The sequence below is a fragment of the Lagopus leucura genome, unplaced genomic scaffold (assembly GCF_019238085.1).
Source record: "Lagopus leucura isolate 7727_CA_CO unplaced genomic scaffold, USGS_WTPT01 Super-Scaffold_100009, whole genome shotgun sequence".
Lineage (NCBI taxonomy): Eukaryota > Metazoa > Chordata > Aves > Galliformes > Phasianidae > Lagopus > Lagopus leucura.
In genome coordinates this window covers 20,641,818-20,652,028 of record NW_024962266.1, presented here as the reverse complement: position 1 = coordinate 20,652,028, position 10,211 = coordinate 20,641,818, and the positions used below count along the sequence as shown (strand labels likewise).

The window sequence follows — 10,211 nt, the reverse complement described above, 5'->3', positions numbered from 1 at the left end:
AGCTGGAATGGAAATATGGATGTATGGAATGGAGTAACTGAGCCCCCAGCTTCACACCACTCCCAATCAACAGGGCCAAGCCCGCCCCTTGTTCCCAGTTTTCTCCCCCCGGGGCTCCTGCAAACAGAACCAACCAGAAAGGGATCAGGAGTTGGATGGGGAGCTCCGGGTCTCTTCCCCCACCTCTTCCCACTCTAACAGCTCGAGGGGCTGTGGTGTGTAGCAGGCAGAGCCCCACTGCCCCAGGCAGGTGCTGTGCACACTCCTTCCGCTGCCAAGCCAAGGGAAACACAAACATCCTACCCAAAGAAAGCACTTTTCATCGACAACACAGTTCCCATTTTTGCACAGGGCCGGTCTGTTCTCGGCAGCCTTCCCTGCTACACTGAGCCAAAGCCCTACCGAGATTTCCGGGCTGGGACTCAGCCAGAGCCAACCTTCCCACCCCAAAACCGGCAGAGGGAATGCCTTAGGGGCTGGGGGGGGACTTCAGTTGACCCCATGGGAGATGCTAGAGGGCTGGAGCTTGGCCTGAGAGTCCCTGTGCCCTGGGAACCAGAGCTGGGGATGGGGGACCTGGTGGATGAGAGACTCAGGGATATAGCACCTGGAGGATGCAGGATCCAGGAGATTTGGGACCTTGGGATGTGGGACTTGGAGGATGCAGGATTCCAGATCTCTAGGATTTGGTCAGGAGGACCTTTGTCCAGAACCAGCTGTTCCAGCAAAGCAGATCCCGTGCCCCCCTATGCCTGGAAGAAGCTATCAGAGAGAAATTCCTCTTCCGTGGAGTGGCCTTGTGAAACAAGGTGTACCTTGTGAAACAAGGCAACAAAAATAGCTCCTAAAAAAACCAAACCAAACCAAAACAAAACAAAACCACCTAAAAAAGCACATAACTTTGGCCTGAAGATTGGGAAGAGATGAGAAGACAGGAAAATCGAGGTGAAGAAGAGGAGGCGAACAGGGACAGCAGGGCACTGGGACACACATCCTTTGGGATTGGCTGCAGGGACCGAAGCATCACCGAGAGCAGCACCCCGCACCTGCGGCACCCGGCGGCGATGTCGGCCCCAGAGACCCGATCCCATGGGGGCGAAGGCGAGGCCGAGAACAAAGCGGCCTTTCACTGCCACTGGGCAAACACAGCCGGGAATATTCCTGCCGGAGCGCTTCCAGCTGCGCGGGGCTTTGATCGTGGGGCTGGGGCTGTTTTCTTCTCCCGCTGTGTCACACTTATTTTTTTTTTTCTTCCTCCTTCAAGGCGTAATTTTCCTTCACGCTTGTAATTTCTAAGAGGAATTTCTCACAGCTGGGATCAGAGCCAGATCCCCCACGGGGGCTGTGGGCACTCAAAGCCCACGGGGCTGCGCAGCGCCTTCGCCCCAAAGGCTCCGACTGCCGTCACCCCAAACCCACCCATACCCATATAACGGGGTGCATATGGGACCCCCCACCCCCGCAGGGCGAAGCCCTCTGCCCACATCCCGAATATTTTCCGGCAGGAAGCACGGCCTCACCGCTGCCAGTGGCAATGGGAGGGGATGTGGAGAAAGAGAGTCAGCGTCTGGAGTGAGCCGGCAGCTGAGGATCAACCTCCTCCTCCTCCTCCTCGTCCTCCTCCTGGCCCAGCGGATGTTGGCTTTGGATGGGACCCTCTTGCAGCTGCTGAAAAAATGCACAGGGCCCAGAAAGCATCCAGGGGCTTCTCCCCAAAGAAGAAGGTTGGTGCTTCTGGAGCACGGGGTGCTCCTCACCAGGTGATGTTCCCCTAGGAGGAGTGAGTGGCTCTTTCCTACACTAGGCTGATAGAAGATTAAGGATGGATGCCAGCACCCATCATATCCACACCTACCTCACAGTGAGAGTGGAGGCAGGGCTGTGGTTCAGGGCCTGGTCCTACTGACATCCCTAGGAGCAATCAGACCCCAAAGCAGACTCCAAACCCCCACCAGCAGCGGGGATGTCCCACAGCTGAGCTCAGCAGGAGGAGGCTCAGGGCAGCTGCTGACAGACGCAGCTCAGGGATTAATGAGCAGAGAGATGTGACAACGGGGCTGTCACCAGGGCTGATGGCAGCAGGGTGGATCTGAGCCCATTATCTCTACCTTTCACACAGTTTTATCCCTTTGCCAGCTCAGAGCAGCCCATCGTGGCTGCCCAGGCTGCGAGCACAGCACAGCAGCACAAAGCAAAGCGCGAGATGCAGCGAGCACCAAATCCCAAGGGCAGCCCCAGCTCACAGCTTCCCGTCAACCACAGCCTCAGGGCAATACGGGCACTGGGGTGGAGCTGATCCCAGAGAAATTCAGGTGGAAAATACCACATTCCTATTTCCTTTACAATCCCGGCTCCATGTGGCAGCAGCGAGCTCTGTCACCCCAGCATTGTCACCAGGCCCCTGGGAGCGGTTCGTGCCCACCACCAGGTGACCGCTTCATTGACAGCGCACCAAGCTGAGAACCGACTGAGCCCTCGTTGGCTGATTGCTAATTAGCTTAACATTCTTAATCCTTCATTAGCGACTGCGAAGTAAGCTCTGGAATATGAGGTCAGCCCTAATCAGTGTTTCAAATCCAAAGCCCGCCGGCACGGGATGAAGGTGGGGGCAGCTGTGGGCAGCTCTGGGGGTTTCCAGGGCCGGGAACGTGAGGACGTGCCTGAGCCCCGTCCCCATCCACCCTCAGCACTGCAGAGGTGGCACTGGGGGCAGCCAGCTGTCACAGCCCTCACCGACAGCATTTGGCTCCATCGGGTCAAGCCAACTCAGCCCAACACGGCCCGACTCAACGTAAGGCCTGTGCCTCGGCACACACAGCTCTGCAGGGGGAGGAAATAAAGAGAGCAACGCAGCTTTGAATTTATGTAAAAAAAAAAAATTTATTTTGTTGGAGGATTTGAACATCGACATGCAGGTACAACATGGATAAAAATTATTGCACCGCTATTATGTGGCAATTGTTCAAGTTTCTAAGAACACAGAGATTCCACACTTCCTCTTATCTAAGTGCTGAACGAGGCGGCGTGGCGGGGCCCACCTGGGGTGCTCCCACGGCCACCTGATATGGTACCGACACAACGCACACTGCTGTCCAACCTCCCACCAGAAGTACAGCATTATCCTTCAAGGCCAGCAAGAGAAAACCAGAGAAAGGCTTTATCTTCCCCTCTACGGAACAAAAGGATAAAATACTTCAAATCACACCTTAATGCAAAAGTGTGGCAGCCAAACCACGGTCATCCCACTCTGTCCCGCAGCGATACGAGCAGCCAAAGGCCTCCAACATTCAGACCCAGGAGTGGCCGTGACAATGCTAACGTCTAATATTTACAATAAATACCATCCATTCCTCTTAGCTTGCAACAGTCAGAGACAAAGGGAAGAGTAACACTGACGTGCCGATGGGGAGCAGCTCCTGTGCTGCAACCCCACAGTCAGCAAGGCAGGAAACACCCAAACCCACCAAACAAATGGGAAAATTAACCAGGAAACGTCGGGTCTCGTGGCTGCCCGCAGGGCTCGGACAGCACACAGCGCTCACACAGCGCTCACACAGCGCTCACACTGCCGCCTCCCTCCTGGCCAACCCCCTGCTGCTGCGCATCTCGGGGCACTGCGCCTCTCCTTCCCTCTGCAGCACGGGAATTTTGCAGTCTGAGAAGGTATTTAAGCAAGTAGCAAGGAATAAATCTTGCTGTCTCCACTTACTTTTCCATCACAGTTTCAGAGGAAGTATCTTTTTTGCCCAAACTTTTGTGCTAAGGTGCCTCGATGTAAACCGGACCAATGCTGCACCGAGGGGAGCTGCAGGGTGGGCAGGGAGCAGGGACCCGGCTGTCACCAGGATGGCTGTGGCTTTTCCATCGCATCGATCACTCCGTACCACAGCCTCAAACAAGGCGGCTACACGCACCTCTCACCTCCTCTTCGGCTGGTTTGGGCTAAAGCAGCAAAAGCTGTGACACCAAAGCCGTCCACTCCTTTTCAGATGCCTAAGGGACTGCAGGGACTGCAGGCACTGCAGCTGTGGAATAAAGACAGCAGCAAGCACAGCTAGGGCCTGCCACAGCCACTTCAGAGCTGCTCAGGCTGACACAGCCCAGCAGATGCATTTTTCATCTGCTTTTTCGCCCATTTGAGCTATGCCAGCTCAGGGCCTGGGCTGGGTGCTCGGAACGACCCGAGTCGCAAAGCTCCCTGGTTGCAATAGCTTGCCTTTCCAATGTAATCGGTGACCAAGAGCACACGAGCAGCCCACCACCTCCAGCAAAAAGAGCCAACAGATAGAACAGGCCCTGCTCTCAATGCTGTCACAGCAAGATTTATTCACGTGTTACGTGGGAGCTCTGAGGCTTTGGCTAGTGTATTAACAACACCATACATGTTCACACAGACACACAGAGTAAACACTCATTTAAAATGTTTAAAAAAAAAACAACAAAACTCAAACCAAACCAAAAGTTGGTCCAGAAATGAAATCCAAGCAGCCAAAATTTCATATATGATGGGAAAAATACGGTTATGCAGAAAGAAGCAGGGCGAGATTTCAGAGTTTTGTGGATTGGGCTGAAATCAAGTGGAAAGAGATGGAGAAAATACATTCCCATATAAAAACATATTTACATTTAGGGAAAGTGAATCAAAACTTCAAGCTCAGAAAAGGCCAAGACAAAGAAGAAGGCAGTGCACGATGAAGTCAGACCGCGAGGTGCCGGCTTCAGCTTGAAATACTGTTGCAGTCATTCAACTTCTAACAGAGAAAGCCAGTGAGCAGGGTGCTAGATCTGCAGATACACTCAGACACGACTGGGGTAAAAGCTGAGCACAATCTGGGACAAATGACGGGAGTGTTCAGTGACAGCAACCTTGAATTGGATGAGGAAATGGCTCACAGTGCTGGAGGTGTCGACGTCCACATTACTGGTGTATAAATATGGATCTAATCCTCAGCAAAGAGCACTGTTATCCAGAGTCAGTCACGCTTAAAGCAAAGCAATGCCTAAACCTAAGGGCCAAGAGTGATGTTTAATGGAACCGAGTGGAAATGATCCAGCTATCAAAGCTGAAATCAGAACATGTGTCTTGAAGTCTGCTTGCAGCTTGTCCACAGAACTCAAGGAGTCAGACCTCCTTTGTAGTTTCTTTCTTTCTAAAATGGGCAGATTTGAAAAACTCTGCAAATTTCCTATGCCCCAGTTCAGAAATGGCAAGGCACACCTTAAATCCCAACCTATGGAGACTCATCAAGAGAAGGAAAAGTCTTGAAAGCTCATTTATCATCGTGATACCTTTGCCCAAAACATACTGGTCTACAAATTTCCCTACTTTAAAATCAGCCAGTGAGGCAGCCCTGTCCTGGGGTCCCTCTTCCGAGGCAGGGCAAGGTACAAATTGAAGGCAGAAAACAAAAGAAGATGAAACGTCATTAAAATGTTAAAAACAAGGAGAAGTTGCCATGTGTCCTGCAAAGGATAAATAAAAACATCTCCCTTCCAAAGCAGCTTACAGATTTCTCTCTGATAATTCCATTGGGGGGAAAAAAAAGAATAAAACACTTTCATTTGGTTTAAAGAGAAGACAGAGCTAACTCTCCGTCCAGCTCCTCCATCCATTGCCTCCATATCCTGTAAGGATGAATGTATGCACACAGTGACAGAGCTCTTGCTCTGGAGAGGATTTCTTGCTCCAGAGTAACTCATGGACAGATTGTATTTTCTTCTCCTTGTTGAAGAAAACCAGACTGTAAATCTGAAGAAAAAAATTCAGTACCTGGGAACGTCAATGGAATTTGAATGGGAAAACTGAAAAGCAGGAGATTTTTGAAGTAAACTGCCTTTTTTGGGTTCAGAATTTTGGGGACTCCAAGGCAGAATCGGAAGGAAGAGCACAACAAGGCAAAACGAAAGGGCAGGAGGGGAAAACCAGCAAACTGTTTCTTTAGCCCTGCTTTAACGATACCCTGTTCTAAAGAGACCTCAAACAGCAAGCATTACTGTGTACAAAAATAGAATAGCAAGGATGAAAAAACACAAAAAACAGTATGAAAAAAACCCTCCCAAAAATAGATGTACACAAGTTCTATTTTATATTAGTGTATATTACAAAATTCAAACATGCAGTCTCTATTTTGAATGCAGAACGCTCCAGTCCATGTGTACCGGGGATGCTGCTATGTTTTCTTTACAGCACCATCATGTGACAGGGGAAAGTCTTGTGTTTTTAGCTGACTTCCAACCTCTCTGCCCCTCGCCAGCGTGACAGTCCCTTCTCTGCAGGGCCTGCTGCTGCCATCTGGCACAGGAGAGGCTCTCAGAGCTGCCTGTCCCAGAGCAAGCGGCAGCTCCTTTGCTGGGGCCACTTTGCTGCTACCTGCCAGTGCTTCCGATGCTTTAGTGCTGCAGGAAACTGCCTCTTTTTTGGCCACCACGGGACACGCTGCCTCCCAAGGTTTAGCTGAGCTCAGTGACTCTGTGCAGGATGCACTCCTCGTGGTCAAACCGTCGGCGCTGGCTGGTTTGGCCTCCTGGCACACTCCTGCTTGTGAAGCTTCCTGCTTTTTTTGCTTCCCATCTCTCTCTTCTTTACATGAGGCACCCAAATGGGGGAAATCCTTTCTCTTTTCCATCTCTCCAGAACCAGCCATACTGAGCTTTAAGGGGCCCAAAACGCTCTGTGCCAACGGCACCAGCTGAGACACAGAGAGTGCCTTCTCGATAGCGCAGGGGACGAGCAGCGTGGAGCTCACGGTGCCTGCTGCCATGCCCTGGCTTGCTTTGCTGGCAGATGGAGCGCTCTCTGCCTGGGATGAGCTGGGACTTCTTTCAGATGTTTCACTTGCAGGATGCCGAAATGAGGTGCTGCCTTGTTCTGCAGATGGAAGTGTGCCCTTGTGGTCCTTCTCACCACGATCCGCAGGGCTTACCAAGCAAGGAGAGCTCACACTTGCTGTGCAACAAGATGAAAGTGCTAGCAGAGGTTTGGGATCTTGGGTTTTCTGACTGATTTCTGACAGCAAGGGGTCCTTCAGGTCAAATTTACCACACGAGGCCCCTGCAGATTCATTCCGTACAAGCTCAGGGAGTTTGACAGGTGGGCACTTTATACTTTCCGTGCAGTCCACTGGTTTTTGAGTACCAGTAGTTCCCCCTAGATCTCTGACTGCTTCAGAAGATTTGCCTTTTGGACCAAAATGCTCAAAGGTTTCGTTTTCTACCAATTTATGCTCCTTTGAAGTGGTTTCTGGCCGTAGGAGTGGCTTTTCTGAACCAGCTATGTTTTCTGGAGAGGTTCGTGGGAGGACCTCTGATGGGGAAGGGTGCACACCAACTTGCAGCAGCTCAGAAACAGCCTTGGTTTGTTGACTGTTTCCTTTCTGCAAATCTTCTGTACCTTTCGGATCTTCAGGTAGGAAGGCATCATCTTCCATACTATCCTTGCTTTCCAATTTAGAGGAAAACTTATTATCCCCGTTGTAAGAATCTGAGCCTTGGTCTCCGCTCTCTGGGGGCTTGTCCAATCTTCTTCCATCCTGACTATCCTCCGAACCATCGTCTGTTTCATCTTCAGAAGAATCTACTTCTCTTATGGCCTCCTGTTTCTGCAGAGACTCCCTTCTCTCCACTCTGTCCTGTCGGATTGCACCCAACTTTCGGGAACCCGGCTTCTGCAACATCCCTTTTTCTGCTAGCCCGAGTTTGCCACCTGTTGTTTCATTCACAGATTCCTGTAAGCTCTGTAGACTCGGATCCCTCTGCAGCATCTCCTTCTTGAACTCAGAGTGAGAGATATCCAAGCTGTGCTTCCGTGAGGACGTCAGCTTCTTCTCAGAAGAGGACAGCGAGGCAGCTAGTTTCTCAGCTGACTGCACTCTCTTCAGCAAAGGAGACCGAGGGGGCTCAGCACTTTTGGGGCGAGAAATCTGTCTCACCAGTGGTGGAGAGGAGTGTAGTTTTACTGGAAAAGACTGAATAATACTGGAGCTGCCAATCGAGTGTCCTGGTAAAGGAGATGGGGAGCGCTGCGGTGATGTGGACTGTGGGGTTGGTGATGGAGTGTGAGCCAGTGGTGACAGAGGGATATTTCCTGCAGACTTACGTCTCGGAGATCTGTACTGCCTTTGGAGCTTTGGTGCCAGTCCGTGCAGTGAACTTGGTCGGATGTGCCCAGAGCTGGCTGGAGAATTGGGAACACTGGAACTGGGAGAGCTGCTCTGGGAAGAATTGCCACCAACTGAAGAGAGAAAAAAAACCCAACAAAACAAGACCAAAAGATTAATACGTATCTGATCAAAGAAGTTACTGAAAGTAAGATGTGCAAAGTCAAGGCAAAGTGTCATGTTATTATCGAGCAGTGCAGTAATATTATGAGATAATATTCCACGGTTTCTGAATGAAAATTTACACCATTGTCACAACACCAGAATATAGCCAAAAACATCCTGCTATCAGAATGTTTTTCTGTAAAAAAAACCCCTCTAAATAGATAAGCCACATGTTCCAGTGCTATTCATGTGATGTAAATCTCTTCACTGTCAGTAGGCTCAAAATATGAACACCAATTTATTTCCTTTTTTTCCCAAAATAATACAGAAAATGTGTCAAACGGCTACAAAACCACTGCAGCTTACAATACATGTTTGCATCAAAGTGAAAGGATGCTATAGTTCAGCAAGTGCATTCTTAAAAGAGTGCATGGATTTTCATTTTTAAATGACTAAGCGAATGAGAACACATTCATTCTTGAGGAAACCACAGCTGTCATTTTACTTTAGAAACAGATTTGCTACCTGCTGCTGGGTATTTTACTTCAAAAATTTATCAATGCAAAATTCTTCCCTGAGTTTTGTGTTTTGTTTTGTTTTTTTTTACCTGAATGTACAGACTCAGGAGTGGATCTGTAGCTCTGTGTGGGTGACCGGGGCGACAGGTTGTGAGTTGGAGAGCCAGGCACACTTTCCCCAGAGGACAGAGAGCGGTTCAGTGAGGATAAACTACGGCTGGTGTGAAGCAGTGATGCCTGTTTGGTGATCTTCCTCAGCAAAGAACTCTTCTTCTTACTGTGGAAAATATCAAAAGTTGTTTACAAGCCCTAAGTATTTATTTACCTCTGTTGTCAAATTTTGGTCGATTTTACGTCCAAAGGAGAGCCAACGCAACAAACCTTTCCTGACCATCCTTAGTTTTGCTCTTCTTGTTCCTACGTGCCATCTTGGATTTGTAGCTGGCCTTTCGAGCTGGCCCAACTTTGATGGATGTGTTCTCAAATGGCGTAGTGGAGATGGACACTTTGTTTCCACTCTGTCAGAAACAAGCCATGAACACAGCTGAAAACACAGCTTTATGAAGCACATCTGCAGGCCAAGCAGGTAGGCTGTTAGTTCATTACTGCCTGCCATTTTGTAATTGTTGTCAAACTCCATTTCCCCCTTTGCATTTCCACTTATCATTTATTAAGGAACTGCTGAGAGAGGCCCTCTTTAGTCAGGCTTTCACAAATGATTAGCTCAGATCCCAGCTGGGAGCTGGTAAAGCTTCCCAGAGCAGAGGGAACACAGCACCTGACCTCTCCCACTGCTTAATACTTGTTATCCTTGGAAAGTTGAACAAAGTGATATTCTGCCACCAATCCTATTCCCTGTGCTCTGACTGCAGGCAGGTGTGAGCACAGCAGGCATCCATCATGCCGAAGCTGCAGCACAGAGCATGGTTTGTCTCACCCTTAAAAATAAAAAAATCCTGATTGCTCCTCCCAAAGAATTCTGTCTCTCGGAACAGTCCAAAACTTTGGGTTTTATTTCCATAAATGGATTCAGCCCAGAGGAGGTATCAAAAAGCAAGTCATTTAAGTGGATAATTTTAAGACCAACCATTACAAAGCTGCTTTTAAATACCACTGGGAATAATCCTTGAGAAAGCAGTATTAAGAGCTAATAACATTAGCACAGCCTAAAGGCAGAAAAAAAATAAAAGTAAACTGGGATTTTTTTAAGATACTTGTTTCATGAAGTGTTGAGGAAAGGTACACTTGAATCTTAGTAACCTTCGTCCCCAGCGCCGTCAGACACATCTGACAGGTTCTTAATGTCAAAGAGAATACCTGAGTTCAGCTTAAGCGATGCACAGTCAATTCTGGAGATTCAGGGATCAAGCTTCAGCAAAGCTTTGCAAAACAAAGGCCAGGTGCGGTGTACACGCTTGTATTTCAGACAATG

At 49.3% G+C, this 10,211-nt stretch overlaps 1 protein-coding gene across 10 annotated transcripts in view; it reads right to left on the bottom strand.

The window, feature by feature from the left end:
- Positions 1-2,854: 2,854 nt before the first annotated feature.
- Positions 2,855-10,211, bottom strand: part of MAST2 (microtubule associated serine/threonine kinase 2) — a 187,017-nt gene continuing 179,660 nt past the window's right edge. For all 10 annotated transcript variants that reach the window (XM_042873336.1, XM_042873337.1, XM_042873338.1 and 7 more), the window contains 3 exons: positions 9,161-9,297; positions 8,869-9,056; positions 2,855-8,230 (listed from right to left, as the gene is read on the bottom strand). In XM_042873336.1, coding sequence (XP_042729270.1) covers positions 6,171-8,230; positions 8,869-9,056; positions 9,161-9,297 — 2,385 coding nt within the window. In that variant the 3' untranslated portion in view covers positions 2,855-6,170. The remainder of the gene's footprint in view (positions 8,231-8,868; positions 9,057-9,160; positions 9,298-10,211) is intronic.